Source organism: Nicotiana sylvestris, chromosome 4 (assembly GCF_000393655.2).
Source record: "Nicotiana sylvestris chromosome 4, ASM39365v2, whole genome shotgun sequence".
In the NCBI taxonomy this organism is placed as follows: Eukaryota; Viridiplantae; Streptophyta; class Magnoliopsida; order Solanales; family Solanaceae; genus Nicotiana; species Nicotiana sylvestris.
This window is the reverse complement of record NC_091060.1, coordinates 113,629,251-113,655,479: the sequence shown is the minus strand read 5'-3', so window position 1 is coordinate 113,655,479 and position 26,229 is coordinate 113,629,251. Positions and strand designations below refer to the sequence as shown.

At 41.2% G+C, this 26,229-nt stretch overlaps 2 protein-coding genes across 2 annotated transcripts; both read left to right on the top strand.

Annotated features, from left to right (window-relative positions):
• The first annotated feature begins 9,027 nt into the window (after window positions 1-9,027).
• Window positions 9,028-12,502, top strand: LOC138890025 (uncharacterized). The gene is made up of 3 exons (XM_070173376.1): window positions 9,028-9,834; window positions 10,846-10,982; window positions 12,367-12,502. Exons 1-3 carry the CDS (start codon window positions 9,028-9,030, stop codon window positions 12,500-12,502), a joined length of 1,080 nt encoding a protein of 359 aa, XP_070029477.1.
• A 12,666-nt stretch (window positions 12,503-25,168) lies between these two features.
• On the top strand, window positions 25,169-26,002 carry LOC138890024 (uncharacterized). The gene is made up of 2 exons (XM_070173375.1): window positions 25,169-25,316; window positions 25,398-26,002. Exons 1-2 carry the CDS (start codon window positions 25,169-25,171, stop codon window positions 26,000-26,002), a joined length of 753 nt encoding a protein of 250 aa, XP_070029476.1.
• The last annotated feature ends 227 nt before the right edge of the window (window positions 26,003-26,229 follow it).

Genomic DNA, 26,229 nt, shown 5'->3' with positions numbered 1-26,229 from the left:
GTTATATTTGGCTTTATTTATTATCTGATTTTTTACATGTTTGAGCCTAATATGCTACATGTCGCGTTTTACTGCTTTGATATTTTTTGAACTGTATATGAACTGCTACGAAACTCTTCTTCTCTCTGAGTCTTCTAAATCATCTGGGGAGTGTGCACTTCATGGGACTTCTCTTATGTTTAGAGTCTTATCCAATTTCAGAACGAGGTTCTGACAAGTTGCAAAGCCGATGAAGCTTCTGTATTCCCGGTACGCTGCCCCCCTCGGCTCGAGCTGTCCGCTCGGGTAAGCCATGTCTAGAACAATATACCCAGGTTTTAAACCTAGTATTACAAAACCTCATGCCTGATCCCTAGTAGGAACGTTTGTTTGCATCACGTGCATTTGACTTTGGAGATTCAACACTGGGGTTGGGTCTGTCTATGACAGGTGTACCCGAAATGAAAAGACCATCCTGATGCATCCTACTTGCTACTTGTGCATTTATTTGCTTCGGATTTGCATGTTGACCGGCTTATGAATAATAGGAGAAAAGTTGGAAAAAAGAGACAATGTGAGGGCTAAGAAAGATAATTTCTTGTTTTTGAAAAAACCAATGTCCAAAAAATATACTGAAACTCCGTTGAAATTTTGAAAAAAAAGAAAAGAAAAGAGAAAATTTTGTTTTTGAAAATAGTTGGTTTTGTTTTTATTTTGTCAAATCTGCCCGAACTACGCTAGTTTGATTCTCACCGGATGTGGGATACGTAGGCAACCCCCATCGGGTCCAACTTCCTTTTTTACAAAAATAGCCCAAAAAGAAACAAAAATTTTTATTTTTATTGTAAATAAGTAAGGTGATGTCATTCTTGTTTAAAATAGTCGAATGTCCCCAAAAGGGCGCCGGAAGGCCGTTTTTGCAAGAACAACCACCTTTGGTTGATTTTTCAAAGTTTTGGTTGGCTAGCAAACACAGCCTTAAAATCTTCTTCCCCCGAAGTGCTGAAAGGCCATATTTGCAAAGCCGGAATTTTGAAAAAATAGTGTTAACTTTTTCTCGAGTCAAAATGAATCCTGATCTTTCAATTAAATCACCCTAATAAATGTGCAAGATGAGCACAAATGAAAATGAATCCTTCGCAGATCTTGAAGAAATCCCCTTGCAGCTTCATATGTGGTGGAACGACTTAGGGAAAGGAATCGGAGGGACTATGGTTAAAGTTTTGGGTGGTCTTGTCGGACTTTTGAAAATCAAGCCAAGATTGGATGTGATTGAAGCCTTGATACCTTTTTGGGATCCTACTCGCAATGTGTTCGGCTTTTCTGATTTTGTGCTCACACCCACGCTAGAGGAAATTGTGGGTTATGCTAGCCTTAGCGAAAACCTTAGAAGTCGGTACCCAATGTCACCGAGACCAGTATCTCCTCACAAATTTCTGGATATGTTGAGTATTAGCCGGGATATTCAGGATGGGAATTTATCTGAAGGGTTTTGCACTTTCCAATTCTTGTACCAACGTTATGGCAACCCCCAAGGTTTTGAAGCACCGAATACTGGTCTGACCCATGCCGAAAATAATGATAAATGGGAGGCACGGCGGGGTTTGGTATTTATAGTAGCATTCTTGGGTGTTATAATTTGTCCGCGAAAAGAGGGCAACAAAGAATTGGGCCTTGTGGGAATGGTTGATGTCGCAATCAAGAAATCTAATGGCACCCTGGTTCCCCTAATCTTATCTGAGATTTACTGAGCTTTGACCATCTGCCGAGAAGGGGGAAAATTCTTCCAACGCTGCAACTTACTACTACAACTGTGGACACAGGAACATCTCTGCCACCATGTCGGGTATATGAACTATGGCATGATCGGTTTAAATTGCATCGATGAATTTGAAAGCCGGGTGTTGGGTGTTGAATTTTCAGAGGGTACAGAGGCTTGGTTTGAACACACGAGTTCTTTAACTTCGGATAAAATTGAGTGGACATTCGGATGGCTCCCTGCCACCGAAGCCGTATACATGTCAGTCGAAGTGTGTTATTTTCTCCTAATGGGCATCTGTCCATATGCTTATCATAGGGTTTTGCGCTAACTAGGCAGGTTTCAACCCGTTCCTTATGACGAATATCTGAGTGGACAAGTCATCGAATTGGGCCCAAAGGTTGTATTCCCAGAAGGAAGAGTTCGCCAAGTTTGGAATGAGTGCAGATTTCTCGAACCTAAGACTATGGTGCGGGATTTGGATAAGTGTGAGGTAGACCCCAATTATATGGTTTGGTTTGGAAAAAGGTTTCAAATTCCTCAAGAGCCCGAGAGACCTGCTAAGAGACCTCATGTGCAACAATTCACTAACGACTCGCAGGAGCAGTGGGGCTGGTTGGCAAAAGAAGAAAGCTATAGGGCCAAGATAAGTAAATTAGAGGGACAAATCAGGGACCTCAAATTTGGCAATAGTATCCAAGTTGCCGCAGATGAAGGAGAAAAGAAGAAGCTAGCTTAGGAAAACGAAGCCCTCAAAGCTCAGATCTAGAAAATGAGAATAGCTGCTAGAAACCCGGAAAGAAGCCGAGTAGATGAAAGGCTTATAAGTGATCTGAGGAAGAAAGTACTTGAGTGTCAAGACGACCTGGAAAAATCTGAGGCCAGTCTAGCAAAAGTCTGAGCATAATTGGCAAAAAATGCAGAAGGACGGGCAGAGTTTGTGCGACAAATGAAGAGAAAATATGAGGGGACAATCACTAATTTGAAGATAAAGCTAACCATAATTGAAAATGAGGCGGACAAACAGGCCAGTAACTTTAAAGCCGATAAGGAACATTGTTATGCTTTGATGGCCCAGATAGAGGAAGATATGCAACAGTTGCAAAATCAAAGCCATCATGACACTCTGTTTGCTAGAAGCCCGGAATTATCAAATCGGGCATTTGCTTCAGGAAAAGGGTATTGTCCGAGAGAGGGTTAAGGCAATTGTCGACTACATCATCATAAAATGCCACGCATGTGAGGACATGACTCAGACCACTTTCTTCACTGCAGTAATGACATTTGTCCGCCAAATAATGAGTGATTTGGAGCGGCTTCAAGGGGATCTCGCACGTAGGCCTGTGGCAAGACCGAATGATGTCCCACAGGCACCAGGAGTCGAAGCACTTATGTATTCATGATTTTTCATTTATCGAGTCTGTATTTCGGTTTATAGTTTACTTTTGAGTCTATTTGTAGTTTTAAAATTCCAAGAAAATGAGTAGTCTTTTGTAATAGAAAAATTTTGCAGTTTTATTAATGAAATTTGAAAATTCCTAAAAAAAATTGTTTGTTTATTTTTTTGCATTTATTTTCTTGAACTACGTAATGATCTGATTCACGCGGCGTCATGATACGTAGGTAATCTATATCGGATCCGGTCAAGATTTTTGTAAATAACTCAAATAAGAGAGGGATGTGAAAGGAAAGAACCGAAAGAAAACCCAAAAAGAAAGAAAAATAGAGCCAAAGAAAAACCAAAGAAAAAAGTGGGAGAGAGAGGAAAGAAAACAGCGGAAAATAGGAATAGAAACACAAAAACCAAAGTGGAAGAAAAGAAAATTGGGGAAAAAGTAAACAAAGTCGGGAAGAAACATGCAACTGTGGCGAAACATGTAGAAACACATTTAACTGTATAGGTGCATCACACCCCAACGTGCAATTACCTATGTGTTATTTTCTTCAAACTGACCGGTTTGTTGTCTACTGTTAAGTCTAGGTTCTATAGTAAGGTGGTTGGTTTTGTGGTTGTATGGCTTCACATCCATACTTCACGAGGTCAAAAGGAAGCGTTGAAATGCCTTCGAAAATCCCTCTGCCAACAGTTCCTATTCCGGAGGACAGTCCAATCTCATCCATTCCAATTTCTGAGTCAGTAACTGCCGAGGAAAATAGGATTCTACGTCTCTACATGATGGAAATGTGGGATGCTTGGGCAAACGAAAAAGAATCACCAAGTATAATACCCGGATTCCCTGAGCTGTTTCCCAGGGAAAGTGGGACCTCTATTATCCCCATAAGTTATCCAAATACCCCACTAGGATATCCTACCATTTCAGCCCACTTTGCTGGAACACCTTCTGAGGCGCTCCCCTAGGTGTTAACTTCAGGTGCGGCTTCAAACATATTCACCGCACCACCTTGTTCAGCTACGGCACAACCTGTTTTACCTAGGACTAGCTTTGATCCATTTTCCTTCACATTTCAAGCACCATCTTTCCTAATAGAACCAACCCAGTTTACTACCAATGCTTACCCTCAGCCGCCTCGGTACGAGTTTACCACAGGTCAGGAGAAAATCGCAAAAAACCCTGAACAAGAGGAGATTACCAGAAAGATGAGAAGCATGGAGCAAAGACTTAAAAATATACAGGGTCTGAGTGGGAAAAAGAGCGTATCTTATGATGACCTGTGCATGTTCCCGCACGTACATCTACCCTTGGGTTTCAAAACCCCAAAGTTTGAAAAATATGACGGGCATGGGGATCCCATTTCCCACCTTAAACGATACTGCAACCAACTGCGGAGAGCGGGGTGGAAAAGAAGAACTTCTCATGACCTACTTTGGAGAAAGTTCGGTCGGCATTGCTTCTGAATGGTATATGGATCAGGATATATCGCATTGGCATATCTCGGATGACCTGGCTTGGGACTTTGTCAGGCAGTTTCAATATAACATCAACATCGCCCGTGATAGGAATTCGTTGTCAAATCTAAAGAAGAAGTACTCAGAGAGCTTCCGAGAGTATGCTGTCAAATGGCACGAACAAGCGACCAGAGTCAAACCTCCAATGGATGAAACAGAGATGGACAATATCTTCTTTCAAGCCCAAGAGGCTGATTATTATCAAAACATGATGTCTGCGATGGGTAAGCCGTTTACCGAAGCCATCAAAATTGGTGAAATTGTTTAAAATGGGTTGAAAACAGGGAGAATCTTGAGTCAGTCTACTATAAGGGCTACCTCCCAAGCAATCCAAGGCAGGTCTGGAGGAGTAGCAAACCGAAAGAAGAAGGAAGAAGCAGAAATGGCAATTTCGAATACGAGAAAACCCCGTCCACCCAGACCTCTTTTGTCTGAAAGAACCCCACAACATTACTATCCCCACTAAGATGTGGCTTATGCTATGGTTCCTCAGCCATACGCAGTGATGAATGCCCAACCTACGTCAGGACACAACAACGATTTAATCAGAACCGAGCTCCATTCCCCAGAAATCAACCTCCTCACCAAGCTCACTATAATCCCCGACCTCCACAGAACAACTTCCGTGCCCGGGAACCACCCAAGATACCAAACTTCATACCCATTGGCGGGTCTTATTCCAGCTTTTTCCCTAAACTTGTTCGGATGGGTTTGTTGCAACCTGTACCCCAAACCAGGCAGAACCCAGCATCTCCCGATTACAGAGATGGTACTCGATGTGCCTACCATTCAGGGGCAGAAGGGCATGATACAGATGACTGTTGGACCTTGAAGAGAGCTGTGGAAAATCTGATAGAACAAATGAGAATAGTGCCGAAGGACGAAGATGTTCCTAACGTAACCAACAATCCATTACCGTCCCACAACAACGGGCCAGTTATTGGAATGATCTATGAAGATAGAGAGTTTGACCCAACTCTAAAAGTCATCATTGTCATAGTCGATGTGGAAAAGAAGCCAAAAGTTGTCGTGAAACAAGACAAGGGGTGAAAAAGAGTAAACCTACCCCCTAGAATACAGAAAAGAAAGTGGGAATTGAAACCGGGGCAGCGCCCTCGAAAGATGATGTTCTTTATGTCCCCCGAGGACAAAAGGAAGAACATATGTCATTGAGTCCTCCTAGAAGGTTTGACCTTAACAAAGGAGCTACAATGTATGTGCCCAAGGGGACCTACGTGGTGCAGGGCCCGATAATTCCACCAAGGCTGAATGAGCCTGTGGTTATTGGCAGCGCACCGCAAAGTCCCATGACATATCCCACTGCCATTCCATGGAACTATAAAAAACGGTAGTAACTTACAAAGGCAAAGATATTTCGGGAGAAATTAAGGAAAATAACCCGACTGAGAAATACCTCAATCTGGAGGAAGTGAATAATGCCACAAATAAGCGTTTCCTGCCTAAAAAGCTAGTGAGTGCTGAAGAAGCAGAAGAGTTCTTCTAGAAAATGAAAATAGCAGACTACGAGATAATCAACCAGCTCCAAAAGTATCCTGCTCAAGTCTCTCTATTGTCTCTACTAATGAACTCAACTGAACATCAAAAAGTGTTGATCAAAACTCTCAACGAAGCATATGTACCCATTGAAACCACTGTAGAATAGTTAGAGAGGATGGCAGAAAGAAATCTCTTTCAGAAATAATGATTTGCCCCCCGAAGGGGCCGCACACAACAAAGCCCTTCACCTGACAGTTAAATGCGAGGGATATTATGTGAAAAGAGTCATGCTACATGGTGGTTCTGGGGTAGATATTTGCCCACTCTCAACTCTACAACATATGGAAATCGTTACTGAGAGAATCAGGCACAACAACGCCTGTGTGCGTGCCTTTGATGGCATAAAGAGATATACAATAGGCGAGATTGATCTGATTCTAACTATCGGCCCGGTGGACTTCGAGGTGACCTTTCAGGTCTTGGACATGGATACTTCCTATAATTTCCTCTTGGGAAGGTCGTGGATTCACACGGGAGTGGATGTGCCTTCTACTCTCCACCAGATGTTTAAATTTCAACATGAAGATCAGGAGATTGTAGTTCACGGGGAAGATGAGTAATCGATTTATCGGGACCCATCAGTCCCTTGTCTTGAAGCTAGAGAAGGAAGTGAACATATAGTCTATCAGGCTTTTGAGATTGTGGTCGCGGACCAATGTGAAGAAGGAGACCCTTGCCCTCAACCCTTTCAGTCAAATGCATCAATTATAGTGGCCAAAGAAATGATCAGGCATGGTTACAAGCCCGGGAAAGGACTCGGGAAGTCAATGCAAGGAATTGTCGAACCTATCACCTTGACTGCCAGTGAGAAGTTCTTTGGGGTAGGTTTCCAACCCACGCCAGCTGATGAAAAATGGGCAGATAAACGAAAGAATAATGGTTGGGTTTTGACTCAACCGATTCTGCATCTTTATAGAACATTTCTCAGGCCTAAGTACAGCGAGGAAGGGGAAGATAAGGCCTTTAAGGCCGAGGAAATTGACGAAATATGTGGGGCTATGAGGCAGATGCTGTATGAAACCCACATTATCCAACTAGGGAAAGGCTCAAGCACCGCTGAGGTGCTATACATGGGACCTAGTGCCAAACTGCAAAATTGGAAGGCTACTCCATGCCCAATCAGGCGGGAATCCCGGTAGTCCAGTCCTGCCACTTTTTCTGCATCACGAGTTATTTCAGGGTGTAACTCGGATGTTTTCTTAAGTTTCCTGTCTTTAATTTCCAATGTAAACCCTGTTATCTTCCAAATTCAAAGAAATAAAATCAATACTTCATCGTTCATATTTCTTTATTCTTTCTGATTTTTGTTATTTTTCTCTTTTATTTTTTCTTTCAGTTCTAATAATGCAGCTTTAAATAACATGACATACTTGCGGACTTCATGCCCAGATTCAAACACGCTGTCTAATTGTGAAATAATGAACCAAGAACCAGAATATGATGAAGAAGAGGCTTTTAGGGAGATAAATCAAGAATTGGAACAATTTGAGATTAAACCTAAGCCAGACTTAAATGATACTGAGCCGGTTAATTTGGGAGTTTTGAAGAAATCAGGGAAACCAAGATAAGCATTCACACAGATGAAAAAACTCGGGACGCATTGATCCAACTTTTGTTTGAGTTCAAAGATGTGTTTACTTGGTTATACGATGACATGCCAAGACTGAGTGTTGATTTGGTGGTTCATAAGTTGCCAACTTACCCCGATTATCCCTCTGTCCAGCAAAAGCAAAGAAAGTTTAAAACCGATATCAGTGACAAGATTAAAGAAGAGGTCACAAAATAGTTGAAAGCGGGGGTGATCCGAGTGGTTCGATACACCACATGGTTAGCCAATGTAGTGCCAGTGCCAAAGAAGGACGGGAAAATTCAAGTGTGTGTAGATTACAGAGATCTGAACAAAGCAAGTCCTAAGGATAATTTCCCTTTGCAGAACATCCACATCCTTGTTGATAACTGCACCAAACATGAGATACAGTCCTTCATGGATTGTTACGCAAGATATCACCAGGTGTTGATGGATGAAGAGGATGCAAAAAAGATAGCATTTACCACACCCTGGGGCACATATTGTCATAGGGTCATGCATTTTGGTCTGAAAAACACTGGGGAAACCTACATGAGAGACATGACTGCCATTTTTCATGATATGATGCACCAAAAAATAGAGGTGTATGTGGACGACGTGATCATCAAATCCAGGACCCAGGATGACCATGTTCGGGATCTGAGAAAATTCTTTGAGTGGCTGCGTAGGTATGATCTGAAGCTAAACCCAGCCAAATGTGCATTTGGGGTTCTATCTAGCAAAACTTTAGGATTCATAGTCAGTCGGAGGGGCATCGAGTCAGACCTAATAGAGATAAAGTCAATTTGAGATCTGCCTCCTCCAAGAACTAAGAAAGACGTCATGAGTTTGCTTGGAAGATTGAACTACATCAGCCGATTCATTGCCCAGTTAACGTCTACATGCAAACCCATTTTCAAGCTGTTAAATAAAGATGCAGCAATTAAATGGACAGATGAGTGCTAAGAAGCTTTTTACAAAATCAAAGAATACCTGTCAAACCCGCCAATCTTGGTCCCGCCTGAACTAGGAAGGCCTCTATTCTTGTATTTGACAGTCTTAGAGAATTCTTTTGGATGTGTCCTTGGGCAACATGACGTGACCGAGATGAAAGAACAAGCAATTTACTATTTGAGCAAAACGTTCATAAGCTATGAGGCCAAATATACCTTATTTGAAAGAACTTGTTGCGCTTTAACTTGGGTTGCTTAGAAGCTGAGGCATTACTTGTTGGCCTATACCACTTACCTCATTAATATGTTGGACCCTTTAAAGTACATATTCCAGAAGCCGATGCCCACAGGGAGGTTAGCAAAATGGCAAATCCTGCTCACTGAATTTGACATAGTCTACATCACTCGCACAGCAATGAAATCCCAAGCGTTAGCTGATCACTTGGCTGAAAACCCGGTTGATGATGAATACCAACCTTTGAGCACCTACTTCCCGGATGAAGAGGTAAATTCAGTTGAGGCAATATCCAAAGATACTAATGCTTGGAAAATATTCTTTGATGGAGCGGTAAATGTAAAAGGTTTTGAAATCGGAGCAATCTCGATATCACCCTCTAGTCAGCATTATCCAGCCACAGCCTGGCTTCGATTTTTCTGCACAAACAACATTATCGAGTATGAAGCCTGCATTATGGGTATGAACATAGCAATTTACCAAGACGTCAAAGAATTGTTAATCATGGGAAATTTGGATTTGATTATCCGACAAGCCCAAGGAGAATGGGAGACTCGAGATGTCAAACTTATTCCCTACAGGCAACATGTAGAAGATCTTAGCAAGTGGTTCAAGTCAATAGAGTTCAGTTACATCCCTCGTTGTCACAATGAACTAGCTGATGCACTTGCTACTTTAGCCTTGATGCCACCATACCCAGGCAATACCCATATTGATCCCTTGGAAATTCAAATCCGGGAAAGGCACTATTACTCTAATACAGTTGAGGCAGAACCGAATATTCATCCATGGTATCATGATATCAAAAGATTTCTGAAAACTAAAGAATACCCCGAGCAAGTCAGTGGAGACCAAAAGAGAACCATTAGATGGCATGTAAGTGGTTTCTTCCTGAGCGATGATGACTTGTACAAAAGGACTCCGGATCTCAACTTGTTAAGATGTGTTGGCGCCGAAGAGGCCGAAAGAATTATGTATGAAGTGAACGCAGGAGTGTGCAGACCCCATATGAATAGGTATGTTTTGGCAAAGAAAATCCTTCGAGAGGGCTATTACTGGATGACTATGGAAAAAGACTGCTTCAGTTTCGTCCGGAAATGTCACCAATGTCAGGTGCACGGTGATTTGATTCATGCACCGCCTACGAAACTGCATCCCATGTCAGCACCTTGGCCATTTGTTGCTTGGGGCATGGACGTCATTGGGCCGATAGAGCCAAAAACTTCAAATGGGCATACATTCATATTGGTCGCCATCGACTACTTCACAAAGTGAGTCGAAGCAATTACCCTCAAATCTGTCACCAAGAAAGCGGTAGTAGACTTCGTGCATTCCAACCTCATCTGCCGTTTTGGTATTCCTGCAACTATCATTATGGATAATGCTGCAAATTTGAATAGTCATTTGATGAGGAAGATATGTGAACAATTCAAGATAACACATCGAAACTCTACTCCTTATCGTCCCAAAGCCAATGGTGCAATCGAAGCAGCAAACAAGAACATCAAAAAGATTTTGAGAAAGATGATTCAAAGTTCCAGGTAGTGGCATGAAAAGTTGCCTTTTGCATTGTTGGGGTATCGCACTACAGTGTGCACATCGGTTGGAGCAACCCCGTACCTTTTGGTTTATGGCACTAAAGCCGTAATACCCGTAGAAGTTGAAATCCATTCTCCCCGGATTATTGTTGAAGCTGAAATTGAAGACAGTGAGTGGGTCAAAACCCGTCTGGAATAGTTAACCCTGATCGATGAAAAGTAAATGGCCGCAGTCTGCCACGGGCAATTGTATCAACAAAGAATGGCTCGTGCCTAAAACAAGAAAGTGCAGCCTAGAAAATTTGAAGTGGGGCAACTTGTTTTAGGGCGTATTCTTCCCCATCATCAGGAAGCAAAAGAAAAATTTGCTCCTAATTGGAAAGGCCCATACATTGTCCGAAAATTATTGTCAAAAGGGGCATTATATCTGGGAGACATTGAAGGAAATGACCCTGAAACAGCTGTAAATGTAGATACAGTCAAAAGGTACTATGTATAATCCTTTTGCAACAATAGCATTATCTGATTGGGATTATAAAGGCTTTCATTCTTGCTACCCCAAACATTCCAATCCTTTGCTAACCCTTTGAGTCGGTTACCTTTCTTTCATTACCCTCTTTGGAACTCGAAAATGTTTGTAAAAAAATGAGAAAATGAAAAACGAAGTGCTCAAAAAAAATAGAAAAGAAAAAAAAAACAGAAAAACAAAAGAAAAAATCAAAAACAATGTTTCCCTGAACTATGTTCGACTTGATTCCGAAAGGATACGTAGGCAGCCTTTCTTTGGGTTTCAGATACACCAAAACAAAAATTCAATTTCCCTCAAGAAGTGAATATAATGGTTCGGCGATGATCCTGCCTGAATGGTTCCAAAGTTGTAATTCGATCCAATTCTTTTTACCCAAACCTTGTTCAAGTCCTTCCGATCAATCGGCGAAAGGTTTTCAAAATCGGAGAATGCAACTTTTTGGATCCGATACAATCAAGATGAGAGAAATAAAATGAGAGAGTCTTATTGGTGAAAGCCTACATGCACCATAAGTCGACGATGAGTAGAGAAACTGAAAAACGAGAGAGTCTTGTTAGTGAAAACTCGTAAAGAGCACTATAAGGCAACAGTGAGAAGAGAAATGAGAGAGGTCAATTGGCGAAAACCCACAAAGGTCACCGTTGATCGAAAAGAAGAAACCCCTCACCACTATTGGTATTTGAAAGAGTCCTGGCAAGGTTTCTCGGTTTTTAAAAAATACAAGTCGCAATGGGTTTATGAGAAGTTGGATATTTGTGCAGATCGGGTATCCAGTCCAAGAAGCATGTCATGTCTATTGAAGTGTGCATGCACCTCAGATAAGTCCCTCTTTCCTCCCCAAAAGGGACACTTCTCTTTAAATTCATTTTCTCATCCTTTATTTACTTTTCCTTGAATCCTTTTCGGTCTAACTCTATTCCGAAACTAATACAAAGAAAAGGTGGCAAGATTGGTTTTACAAGGTTCTGCCTAATAAAAGCCAAGTCCAAATAAAAGTACCCAGCCTCAGCGAGTGCATCAAGTCGATCCTGACTGGCCATGATAGTCGATGCTCTGAAATAAGAGTTATTGAAAATCAAAAGAAAGCCAAAGTCAAAAGCCCCTAGAGGCAGAATAAAATGAAAGGGCCAAAGCCCCATACGGGTGAGCCGTCATGAGAAATTTTGAAAAGTTGAGTTCCTCAGTTTTAGGAGAGAGACCAATCTTCAGAAAAGCCATCAAGCAGCAGAGATTCGAACCAAAAGAGTTGGGCTGAGATCAAGTGATCAAAAACGATCAAGGCCACAAAATCAACCACCGTTTCAAACTAACAATTGTTCTTTGTTTGAAAAATTTAAACAGGCGCAATCCAAAGCAAACGTGCAAGAAGCAGATGCAGCCTAAAATAAAGAGATGCGCAAGAGCTAGAAACAGTTTTGCAGCAATAATCAACCCAAAAGGGAAGTATCCTCCAAATTCTTTCCAGCATTTTTACTAAAAATGAAATAAAAAATGAAATGGAAAGAGAAATAAGAAGAAAATTCAAAAAAATGATATCTTAGGGTTCCTAACCTCAATCTTTTATGCTTTCGCCATTAGGGCTCCAATCCCTAAGTTGAGATTTTTAGACATATGGCCTTCATTCCCTAGTCACCTTTTTTTGCCAACATTAGGGCTCCAATCCCTAAGTTGAGATTTTTAGACATAGGGCCTTCATTCCCTAGTCGCCTTTTTTACCAACATTAGGGCTCCAATCCCTGAGTTGAGATTTTTAGACATAGAGCCTCCATTCCCTAGTCATTGTTTTACCAACATTAGGGCTCAAATCCCTGAGTTGAGATTTTATACATAGGGCCTCCATTCCTAGTCGCCTTTTTGCCAACATTAGGGCTTCAATCTCTGAGTTGAGATTTTAGACATAGGGCCTCTATTCCTTAGTCTCCTTTTGCCAACATTAGGGCTTCAATCCCTGAGTTGATATTTTTAGACATAGGGCCTCCATTCCCTAGTCACCCTTTTGCCAACATTAGGGCTCCAATCCCTAAGTTGAAATTTTTAGACATAGGGCCTCCATTCCCTAGTCGCCTTTTTTACTAACATTAGGGCTCCAATCCCTGAGTTGAGATTTTTAGACATATAGCCTTCATTCCATAGTCGCATTTTTTGCCAACATTAGGGCTCCAATCCATGAGTTGAGATTTTAGACATAGGGCCTCCATTACCTAGTCGCTTGTTTTGCCAACATTAGGGCTCCAACCCCTGAGTTCAGATTTTTAGACATAGGGTCTTCATTCCCTAGTTGTCTTTTTGCCAACATAGGGATACATTCCCTAGTTGAGATTTTTAGATATAGGGCTCCATTCCCTAATTTCTTCTTCCTAAAGAAACATAATCCTTATTTTATTGCTTTCAAAAAAAGGAAAAGATTTAGATCTTAGTTACAAATAACTCAAGAAATTTTTCTAGCGAAAAATGGGGCAGAAAATTTCGTTCGTTTGTTTGTTTTAGTGTCTGATCAGGTCTGACCACGAGGCACAGGATTCGAGATGACCAAAAGAATGAGTCTCAATCAAGAATAAAGAAGAAAAAAAAGAAAAAGAACAAAAGAAGTGAATTCAAAATGCTGAAGCGGAGAAAGATGCGGACTGCTCAAGATATTGTTGAAGTCACAAGCTTTGCATACCCCACCTTGATCCAAAGCTGAAGAAAGAACCAGCACCTACAGCTGAGGAGCATCAAGATTCAGATCGCAGTCTGCAGTGAGAACCTGCCAAGACTCAAGATCAAGCTTCAAAAGATTTATAGATGAGAATCTTGTAACTCGTAGTTGATAGGATTAGCTAGCTTAGCTTTTTATTTTTTCATTTCATTGTAAAGGAGTTCAGCAAGCAGTAGCAGCAACAACAACAGTGAAATCACAGATTTCCGGTAGTCCCAGCTACCAAAACTTCCAGAATAACACGGACCTGATTCCTTTATAGCCAAGGATATGTAGGCAACCTTTGAAGCAAGGTTCGGTCAGACTCTTTTCAAAAATGCTTCTCATGGAGTTTCAGATAGGCATAAATCCCTCATAATTGCTCGTTTATCTTTGCCCGAAAATCCTTCGTGTCTCCGAGCAAAGAGGGGAAGCTGTGAGCACGTGATTTTTGCCTCACATGAATTACTCCTGCAGAATTCCAAAATTAGAATTTTCTTTTAATTATTTATTATTCTAGGAATTATTGTAGAATCTTTCTGATTGTTTGCACTTTCGTGTGCATGTTTAATCTTCTTTAATTCATAAAATATACAAAACAATACATTGCATTTGCATTTAGGATTTAATTTTATATTTTTTAGATTAATTATTAAATTAGTTTGTTTAACAAAAAGGAAAAAATCACAAAATAACTCATTTTTGCATTTTTTTAATTTTTGCTTCAAATTTTGGTAGTTTTCTTTTAATTTGGTATTTAATTAGTTATTGTAAATAATATTATAAATAATTAATATAATTTGGTAGGCTAATTTAGTTTTTAAAAATTAGTTTAGGGTTTTATTTTTAATTTGAAAAAGAAAAGGAAAAGAGACTTGAATTTTGAAAAGAAATTGAAAGAAAAGGAAAACAAAAGAAGGAAGTCTGATTTGGGCCAAATCCACTTAATTTCCCCAAGCCCATTTGTTTTAATACCTGAAACCCGTTAAAACCTGCCCAATTTCCGCCCCAACCCGGTCTACCCCACGTAGAGACCAAACGACCCCGTTTTAATAGCCTTCGATTAGGACCGTTGATCTTATTTGATCGAACGGTCCGGAACTGGGGTCCATGTTACTATTTAATTGTCCTAAAGCCCTACCCCCCCCCCCTCAAACTCATCTCTCTTCACTCTTCCATCTTCAGAGATCCGTCCCTATAAACCATAGCGCCGCCCTATTTCCCCACCAAATCAGGCCGGCGGCACCACCTTTGACCGGCCCCAAATCAACACCCCAAAAGCCTCACATCCTCCTCTTTCCATACCCTCACTCCTTTTACCTTGAATCTTGCCAGAATCTCTCGAATCTTAAATCTAAGTTCGAACCCTAAAAGTTCAAAATCAATTTCCGTTCAACCCGGTGGCATGCATCGACTCAGGCCTTTGTTTTTCACGATTAGAAGGCTGATTCACTACAAAACTGATGTTGTTCGTTTGTTCTTGACAAAGAATAAGTGATTAGCATCAATTTCGTGTAAGTCGGGATATAAAGTGTGATTTCAAGTTTAGGCGGTGAGTTCTCTCCATATTTCTGTCCATTTTTGTTTTTATTTTACCCTCTTATTCCTCTTCTTTTCTTCTCCTTTCCTTAAGTTAAGTTTTCACCTTAATTGAAACTCGACCAAGTTTCTGAGCCTAGAATTGAGTTTGTGTTCGTTTGTTCTATTTGTTTCTCATTTTCACACCTTTAAAGCTTTTCTCAGATTTTTGGTCTGTTTAGTTTTATTAATGTCATAGTTAAACTTCTAATTTCGTCATGTTATTTTAGTCTCATAGTTTAGTTTAATTAGGGTTATTTCGATTTAATAACTTAGTTAATTCCATGCTCACTTGTGATTAGTAATTAGTCATTTTTGTTTAGGTTTAGTTTTGAAATCATCTGAATGGCTTTTTCTTTTCTTCTGCCTTCCGTAGAATACAGATTTTATTTTGGGCTTTGGGTCGTTTATGACCCATTTGCAAAGGGAAGCTCATTCATTTTGGTTTAAGCCATTGGGTCAACTTGACCCATGAGATTTCTGAAGTAAATAACAGGGCTTTAAGGGGTAATCTAGGAATTCTAGGTGAAAGAATCTCTTGTAATTGAATTGGAAGCTGCCTAGAAGGTGGGGATTGAGACTAAACTGAAAATCTGATTTTTGAACTACGGATTAAACAGCAAAAATGAAAATTTTAAAAGGATAAAAGTGCAAAAACTGAATTCCTTTATGCTGCCCTAAGGCTTGCCTATAAAGGCACTCTTTCTTCATCCACAAGAGAGAAAAATTTAGAGACTGAAAAAGACTAGAAAAATACTGAATTTCAGAAGCAACTGATCTCTTTCTTCAAATTCCGAAAATGCTGAAAATTGCTTGAATTGGTTTTGGTTATTTCGGTTCTCTGAATCTTTTGTAATTTAAAACTTATGAAAAATCCCAAAAGGTTTGTATCTAGGTGGAAAATGGCTCATGTTTGGGTTTAGAAGTTTGGTTTGAGTTGTTTGGAGTTGGTTTTTGAAGTTTGGGTTTGTTTCTGCTATGTTAACACTGTTACACTACTATTGATACCCTTTTTGCTGCTGTTGATCCCTCATTCTTCTTACTTTCTTTGCTTTCCAGGTATCTTTTGGAACCATAGACGACATGTGAAATGTGAATCTGCATTTAGAATGTGAAGCATGTTGAATACAAATTGTATCTCAAGTTTATTTCTTCTATTTCGTCCATTTTTGTATTATTATGTATGTAAATCCTATATTATGCATGTTAGTTTAGCCCTTTCTCATGTTGCTAGAATCTTGTAAAGTGAATCCATTTTTGCTTGTTGGTCTGATTCTGTGAGGGTATGAGTATGAAGTTTGGATTCAAATGAATGATATGCTAATTCCCTGGATTCTGTTACTTATGGTATTAAGAAAGGATTTAACTGAGTTTTAAGTTTCATGTGTTTATTTGTGAGTTTAGCTTAGAATTGAATTCAATCATGAATATTTGTTGGTTTCGTTATCAGTGTCATTGAAGTCGAGTACGTGTTTTCTAGTGTAATGTGAGTTAGTGGCCTTTAACGCTTCTTTGCGTCCCAGCTACTATGTAGTGATGAAGTTTATCAGGCTTATTGTTGGGTGCAAATTGCAGTTTACTGTTGGTATGGACTCGATATTGAGTCCTGCTCCTCAACCCTGGGCTTTTGCAAGGTTTAGGTTCCCTGGACCTTGGACTTTGAGGTCATTTACAAGGAAGGATGGTATGCCATTGATACTTGGGCTTGCTTCTTGAGCCCAGTAGCTCGTTTATTTGCTGCTAGATTTTTCCCACAACAAACTTGGTCCAAAATGCATGAAAGTTAAAATTCAGAAGTTCAGCTAGTTGATTTATGCTTAAACAGTTAGAATTTAGAAGTTAATAAATGTTAATTCAATTTCTTGTTTCATGTAGCTTTAGTTGATTTGTGACTAAATGATTTTGTACAAATTATTTGGTTCCAAGAATTGGGCCTAACGCTGGCCTAGTTGGTGAAAGGACCCAATAACTTGGACTGTCCCTTGCCCGTCCATTCTCTTGGGCTGGATTCAGCCCAGAAGCCCAACATTCTTTTGTAGTGGACGTTTATGCAAACAATGGTTCCGAGTGGTATTGGTTTAAATTAATTAAGCTCTTTTTTTAAAGTTGAGGTGTGCCATATTAAATAACACCAATAGTCCATGGCCCTCATAATATTAAAATAAGAAACCTTTTAAACAATTAAAATTGAGGTGTGCCATTAGTTGAACTTTCCATGGCCCTCGCAAATTTCAAAGTGCATAGTTTCTTTTAGGCGCGTAATTTAAATTAATTTCCTTAAACTCGGGTGTGCATTTTATGTGACCACAACGTTAAATAAAATGTATCGTGGACCGCGGGTGCATTTTATGTGGCGTGGTCCAAAGACGTGTTTTAGATGACGTTGGATTTTCCTAAAATTAATTAAAAGTGGTTAATAAGTTAAAAATTGTACCATAGGTTAAAATATGTATTGAGTTCAGATAACAGGCAATTATAATAGTATAAGCGACCATGCTAGAACCACGGAATCCGGGAATGCCTAACACCTTCTCCCAGGTTAACAGAATTCCTTACTTTGAATTTCTGGTTTGCACGCTTTAAAATAAAAGTCAAATTTCCTCAATTTGGTATTTAAAATAAACCGGTGACTTGGGACACCATAAATTATTCCAAGTGGAGACTCTGATAAAGTAAATAATCTCATTTCGAATAATATCACTTTAATTGAAAAAACTCCCCTATATACCATCGGGTGTGTAAAAAAGGAGGTGTGACACATAGAATATTGTTGCGGCTTGCTACCTGATCCAAATAATATATCATTATTGTGGCGCGCAACCCGACCCCTCATGTCCTCCCTTATTACACCTTGTTGCAGCGTGCAACCCGATCCCATATAATATTATTGCGGCGTGCATCCCGATCCCAATATACAAATCAACACCAATCACAAAAGAATTCCGGCAAGGGAACAATAAGGAAACAACAATATTCCGGCAAGGGAATCAACAACAAGAATAAACACATCCCGGCATGGGAACCAACAGTAAGAATTAAATACGTCCGGCAAAGGAATCGGCTATAATCGAACTTGTACCAATAATTAACTTCACAAATAAAACCTCAACTGGAGCTAATGTTCAACAACAAACAAATACCACGAAGATAACCATAATTCTTGCCCAACATGGAGAATCAACAATTTAGGCATCTGTAGTACTTATTAAGAAATACAACAATTACAATTTAAGACTCACGAGCATGCTTGACAACGATGTATAGATACTTGTCACCACACCTATACATCGTACACTACACTAGCACATAGAAAATAAAACACAATACCTACTCCCTCAAGCTAAGGTTAGACCAAACACTAACCTCGAACTTCTACAGCCAACTAAAGCCTCAAACACCGCTTTTCCTTTAGAATTCGCCTCCAAGTTACTTGTATCTAGCCCAAATTCATTTAATAACATCAATATACTAAAGAATTCATACCCAATGTTTAATTATAGGTTTTCTATCATTTCCCCCAAAAAGTCAAAAATTGACCCCGGGCCCGCTTGGTCAAAACTTAAGGTTCGGACCTAACCCCGATCACCCATTCACCCACGATCCCGAATATGCAATTAGTTTCGAAATCCGACCCCAAAACAAGGTCTAAATTCCAATTATTCAAAAAGCCCTAACTCTACCTAAATTTCCAATTTCTACCATGAAAATTCTTGATTTTTGATTAAAAAGTGATGAAAAACGTTGGGTAATTGAAAGAGTAAAGTTTAGAATTGATTACCAACACTTTGGGAATGAATTTGTGTGAAGAAAATCGCCACTAGGTCTTGGTAGTTTGAAAATATGATAAAAATGAGTTCTACCCATTTGCGGTTCTGTTTTAAAAAGACTAGACATGCCTTCTTCGCGTTCGCGAAGGGCGTAGCGTGTTCGCGAAAAGCAGCATTTCTCAGGCTTACGCGATCGTGAGATATCCTACGCGTTCGCAAAGGGTAAGACCCCCTAGCCTTCGCATTCATGGACAACATTACGCATTTGCGTAGAAGAAATGACAAATTCCCAGCCCACCTCCATTTTACCCTACGCATTCGCGTGACACCAGTTGCGTTTGCGATGAGCAACCCCCCAGTGCTCCATGTTCGCGACTGTGGCTACGCGTTCGTGATGGACAAAATGCTCCCCAACCCAGCTTGTACTTTGCGGCTGCATCACGAACGCAAAGAACAACACATCAGCACACCAAAAGCACCAAAACAGCAGAAACTCCTAAGTCCAAAACACCCCGAAACCCATCTGATACTCACCCGAGACCTCGGGGCTCCAAACCGAACATGCATACTAACTCAAAAAAATCATATGGACTTTCTCATGTGATCGAATCGCCAAATTAGCATCTCTAACAATGAATTTAGCATCAAAATCAAAGAAATTTCTCAAGAACTCTTAAGTTCAAATTTTAACAACCGAGGGTTCGATTCACATCATATCAAGTCCGTTTCTTACCAAATTTTACATGCTCAACTTAAATACTATATAAGACCTATACCGGGCTCCGGAACTATATGGGCCCGATACCATCAAATTCTAACATATTTAAATTTCCAAAACTCTTATAATTTCAGTTAAACAATTTTCTTCAAAAATTCATTTCTCGGGCTTGGGACCTCGAAATCCAATTCCGGATACACGCCCAAGTCCTATATTTTCCTACGGACCCTCCGAGAACGTCAAATCATGGGTATGGGTCCGGGTTCGTTTACCCAAAATGTTGACAGAAGTCAACTTAAATTCAATTTAAAAGGTCAAATTAGCATTTTTATCAAATTTTCACATAAAAGTGTTTCGGATATACGCTCGGACTGCACACGCAGATCGAGGTGAGATAAAAGCAGGCTTTTAAGGCCTTGGAACAAAAAATTTAACTTGTAAATCAAGTCACATCATCCACCTCTAAAACAATCATTCGTCCTCGAACGGACATAGAAAAGAAGTACCTGAGTCAGAGAAAAGATAGGTATATCGGCTCCGCATATCGGACATGGATCCCAGGTAGCTGCCTCGACAGGCTGACCTCTCCACTAAATACAAACGGAAGGGTAACTCTTCGATCTCAGCTGACGAACCTGCCGGTCCAGAATGGCCACCGGCTCCTCCTAATAGGCAAGATCCTTGTCCAACTAGACAGTGCTGAAGTCTAACATGTGGGATGGATCACCGTGATACTTTCGAAGCATGGACACATGAAACACTGGGTGCACAGCTGATAAACTCGGCGGCAACGCAAGTCTGTAAGCCACCTCTCCCACTCGATCAAGAATCTCAAAAGAACCAATGAACCTAGGTCTTAGCTTGCCCTTCTTCCCGAATCTCATCATGCCCTTTATGGGCGACACCTAGAGCAACACCCGCTCTCCGACCAGAAATGCCACATCACGAACCTTGCGGTCGGCATAACTCTTCTGCCTGGACTGACCTATACAATGCCTATCCTGAATAATCTTAAACTTTTCCAAGGCATCCTGAACTAAATTTGTACCCGACAACCGAGCCTCTCCCGGCTCAAACCATCCAACTGGCGATCGACACCGCCTACCATTTAATGCCTCATAGGGAGCCATTTGAATGCTCGACCGGTAGATGTTGTTGTAGGTAAACTCAGCTAATGGCAAGAATTGATCCCAAGAACCTCCAAAGTCCATAACACAATCTCGGATCATATCTTCCAAAATCTAAATAGTACGCTCGGACTGTCCGTCCGTCTGGGGATGAAATGTTGTGCTCAACTCGACCCGTGTGCCCAACTCATGCTGAAATGCCCTCCATAAATGTGAGTTAAACTGCATACCTCGGTTAGAAATGATAGACACGGGTACTCCATGAAGACGAATAATCTCCCGGATATAGATTTCAGCCAACCGCTCCGAGGAATAGGAAATTGCCACAGGAATGAAATGCGCTGACTTGGTCAGCCTATCAACAATAACCCATACTGCATCAAACTTACTCTGAGTCCATGGGAGTCCAACAACAAAGTCCATAGTGATACGTTCCCACTTTCACTCAGGAAATCTCAATCTTCTAGAACAAACCACTAGGTCTCTAATGCTCGTACTTCACCCGCTGATAATTCAAACACTGGGATACATATGCAAACATGTCCTTCTTCATTCTCCTCCACCAATAATGCTGCCACAAGTCCTGATACATCTTAGCGGCACCCGGGTGAATAGAATACCGGGAACTATGGGCTTCCTCTAGAAACAACTCACGAAGTCCATCCACATTAGGCACACAAATACGACCCTGATTCCTCAAAACTCCATCATCTCCAACTGTAACCTGCTTGGCACCTCCGTTCTGCACCGTGTCTCTAAGGACAAGCAAATAAGGATCATCATACTACCGATCTTGGATACGCTCAAATGATAAAGAACGAGCGACTGTGCAAGCTAGCACACGGCTGTGCTCAGAAACAGCCAACCTCACGAACTGATTGGCCAAAGCCTAAACATCCAAAGCAAGCGGTTTCTCACTGACTGGAATATAGCAAGGCTGCTCATACTGGCTGACTCCCTACTCAATGCATCAGCCACTACATTGGCCTTTCCCGGATGATACAAGATGGTGATATCATAGTTTTTCAACAGCTCCAACCACCTCCTCTGTCTCAAATTTAGCTCATTCTGCTTGAATAAGTATTGCAAACTCTTGTGATCTGTGAACACCTCACATGACACGCCATATAAAAAATGCCTCCAAATCTTCAGTGCGTGAACAATGGCTGCTAACTCCAAATCATGAACTAGATAATTCTTCTCGTGGATCTTCAACTATCACGAAACATATGCAATAACCTTGCCATTCTGCATCAACGCCGTACCAAGTCCAATACGCAACACATCACAATATACTATATATGACCCTGAACCTGTGGGAAAAACCAACATTGGCGTTGTAGTCAAGGATGTCTTGAGCTTCTGAAAGCTCGCCTCAAATCATCCGACCACCTGAACTGGGCACCCTTCTGGGTCAACCTGGTCATCAGGGTTTCAATAGATGAAAACCCCTCTATAAACCGACGGTAATAACCAGCCAAACCAAAGAAACTCCGAATCTCTATAGCTGATATGGGTCTAGGCCAGTCCTTGACTATTGCAATCTTCTTAGAATCCACCTAGATACCCTCTGCTGATACAACGTGACCCAAGAATGCAACCAAACTCAACCAAAACTCACACTTCGAAAATTTGGCATACAACTGACTATCCCTCAGAGTTTGAAGAACGACTCGAAGATGCTTCTTGTGCTCCTCCCGGCTGTGGGAATAGATCAAAATATCATCAATGAAGACAATCACAAAGGAATCCAAATAAGGCTTGAACACTCGGTTCATCAAGTCCATCAAAGCTGCTGGGGCATTTGTCAACCCAAATAACATCACTAAGAACTCATAATGCCTGTATCGAGTGCGAAAAGTTGTCTTAGGGACATCGGATGCCCTAATCCTCAATTGATGGTAGACAAATCTCAAATTAATCTTCGAAAACACCTTGGCACCCTGAAGCTAATCAAACAAATCATCAATCCCGGCAATGGATACTTATTATTGATTGTGACCTTGTTTAACTATCGATAATCTATACACATCCTCATTGATCCGCCCTTCTTCTTAACAAACAACACTGGCGCACCCTAAGGTGAGACACTAGGTCTAATGAAGCCCATGTCAAGCAAGTCTTGTGACTGTTCTTTCAATTCTTTCAACTTTGGTGGGTCCATACTATACGGGGAATAGAAATGGGCATATTGCCCGGAGCCAAATCAATGCAAAAGTCGATATCCCTGTCGGGTGGCATACCCGAAGGGTCTACATGAAAGACCTCTGGAAACTCATGACCAATAGGCACAAAATCCATAGAAGGAATATCAGCACTAGAATCACGAACATACGCCAAATAGGCCAAACATCCCTTCCCAACCATTCGTTGAGCCTTCATATATGGGATAACCTTACGGGTGGAATAACCAGGAGTCCCCATCCACTCTAAACGAGGTAAACCCGGCAAAGCTAAAGTCACAGTCTTGGCATGACAATCCAATATAGCATGGTAAGGTGTTAACCAGTCCATCCCTAATATGACATCAAAATCCACCATATCCAAAAGTAACAGATCTACTCGGGTCTCAAAACCCCCATTCACAATTATACATGAACGATGGACATGATCTACCACAATGAATAATGGACATGATCCCCTACATATATTTTGTTGTCTTGTCAGTTATAGTAATTATGAAGGCCTTGCCGGCCCAGCTTTATGTTGACATTAGTCAGCATTAGTCTCCATTTAGTTTTATATTTTGCATCGCATATTATCTTGTAATGTGGCCCATAGCCAAAGTATGACATTACATGTTCAGGGTCTATTAGTCGCAAGTGGTACGCAAGGATAGCTGAGGCAGTAGGTGTCGGTCTCACCCCCAGGCTCGGGGCGTGACAAAACTGGTATCACAACAGTTTTGTGCTAGGGAGTCTACAAGCTGTGTCTAGTAGGGTCTTGTTTATATATGTGTGGCGCACCACATTATATAAGCAGGGTACTACATGGCATTTAGGAGTTGATTACCTAAATCGTGTTGTAGCACTGAGTTATAGGAAATTTGCATTAAACTTATGTATTGACATTTGCATTCATAGATGACGGTAACTAGGAAGACTAAGGCTAGCCAGAGGAGAGAAACAACAGTAGGTGAGGGGACTAGCAGGGTACCCCCAACAGATGGGGCCCAATCGGAGTCACATGGAGAGACCCCTACCCAGCAATTACTGGCTCCTCCATCACCTGAGGAGATTCCTAGGGAGATCGCACATCCAGTTCCCCCTCTGCTTCCATTAGATTAGAACTTGAGGAGTATGGTGCATTTGTTAGTAGAGTTGGTAGTTACCCAACAACAGGCTAGGGCATCTGCCAGTGCAGGACCTTCTGAGGGATCTGGGAGTTAAAGGGTCCGAGAGTTTATTGCTTTGAATCCCCCTGAGTTCACGGGGACAGATCAGAGGGAGGACTCGCAGGATTTCATAGATCAACGTCATAGGATCTTTCGGGTTATGCATGCCACGGAGAAAGAGGCAATTGAGTTAGCAGTTTTTTGACTCCGAGATATAGCCATCCTTTGGTATGAGGGATGAGAAAGGTCCATGGGATGTGATGCACCTCCTGCTATATGGGAGAATTTTTTAGATGCCTTCCTTCACCAGTACTTACCACGAGAGATCCAATAGGCCTGACTTGATCAGTTTCTAGCCCTCAAGCAGGGAAATATGAGTGTTCGAGAATATAGTCTCCATTTTGACTCATTGGCCAATATGCATCATCCATAGTTGCTACTATGCGGGATAGAATCCACAGGTTTATAGCAGGGTTGGCCCCAAAGTTAAACAAGGCGTGTGCCACCGCTGCATTGCAGGATAGTATGGATATCTCCCGGATTCAGGCATTTTCCCAGAATATAGAAAGGGGTAGGCGTCGACAGCAGGGTGCGGAGAGGACTGAGTCAGGGCACCATAAGAGGATGAGATTTGTCAAGTCTCAAGAACAGTCTCAGGGTAGTTATAGGCCCCAGTACTTCAAACGACCACCTAAACCTTCGCCACCTCAGCTACAGGGTTACAAGTATGACCGCTATATTAAGTTAGGACTAGGTGAGAGCTCTCAAGCGTCAAGTTTGCAGCGAAAATGAGGTTCAGGGCAGACATATCCAATTCTGCCGTGGTGTGCCATCTGCGGTAGAGGAAATTTGGACCAATGCCGAGCTGGTTCCGATGCTTGCTATACATGTGGACGTCCGGGGCATATGATACAAGATTGCCTAAATAGAGATTTTGGGGGAATGGTGCAACTAGCAATTTCAGCAACAGGATCAACTATGTTCGTGCGTGCTTCAGAGCGCGAGTCTCATTCTTTGGCTAGTAGAAGTCAAGGCAGAGGTAGAGGGTCCAATTCAGGTGGTAACAAGAATCGTATTTATGCGCTAGCAGGTTGATAGGACTAAGAGTCCTCACTGGACGTTGTGACGGGTATGTTGACCATTTATTCTCACGATGTTTATGCCTTGGTAGACCCAAGATCTACTTTATCATGTATTACCCCATTTGTCACGAGGAAATTTAGTATAGTGCCTGAAATACTAAGTGATCTTTTTGCGCTATCTGCACCGGTCGGAGAAAAGATTATCGCTAGACGCATTTACCAAGGTTGTACGATATCAGTTTGTGGTCGTCAGACCTCAGCCAACCTAGTTGAGCTAGAGATATTGGATTTTGATGCTATCATGGGCATGGACTGGTTGGCAACTTGTTATGCCACAATTGATTGTCGAGCAAAGACAACCAAATTTGATTTTCTAGGTGAGCCAATCCTTGAATGGGTAGGTAATAGAGTGACACCTAGAGGTAGGTTTATTTCCTATCTGAAGGTAAGGAAAATGATCACAAAAGGGTGCATTTATCATATTGTGCGAGTTAAAGATGCAAATGCTGAAATACCTACACGTCAGTCTATTCCAGTAGTTAAAGAGTGCGCAAATGTATTTCTAGAAGAACTTCCAGGTATTCCTCTAGAGCGAGAGATTGATTATGGCATCAATTTTCTTCCAGGAATGCAACCAATATCCATCCCTCTGTATAGAATGGCACCTGCCGAATTAAAGGAGTTGAAAGAGTAGTTAAAAGATTTACTGGAGAATGGTTTCATCAGACCCAGTACCTCACCTTAGGGTGTATCGGTATTGTTTTTACGGAAGAAAGATGGCTCGCTAAGGATGTGTATCGATTATAGGCAACTGAACAAGGTAACTATTAAGAATAAGTATCCTCTTCCAAGGATATACAACTTGTTTGATAAGTTGTAGGGAACTAGATGCTTTTCAAAGATAGATTTGAGGTTGGGGTA

Coding starts and splice junctions, on each gene's coding strand:
- LOC138890025 (XM_070173376.1), top strand. CDS start 9,028: ATGTTGGACCCTTTAAAGTACATATTCCAGAAGCCGATGCCCACAGGG. Junction 9,835..10,845: donor AGAGAACCATTAGATGGCAT/GTAAGTGGTTTC, acceptor CCCCATCATCAG/GAAGCAAAAGAAAAATTTGC. Junction 10,983..12,366: donor AATGTAGATACAGTCAAAAG/GTACTATGTATA, acceptor AAATTTAAACAG/GCGCAATCCAAAGCAAACGT.
- LOC138890024 (XM_070173375.1), top strand. CDS start 25,169: ATGGTGCAACTAGCAATTTCAGCAACAGGATCAACTATGTTCGTGCGT. Junction 25,317..25,397: donor TCGTATTTATGCGCTAGCAG/GTTGATAGGACT, acceptor ATGCCTTGGTAG/ACCCAAGATCTACTTTATCA.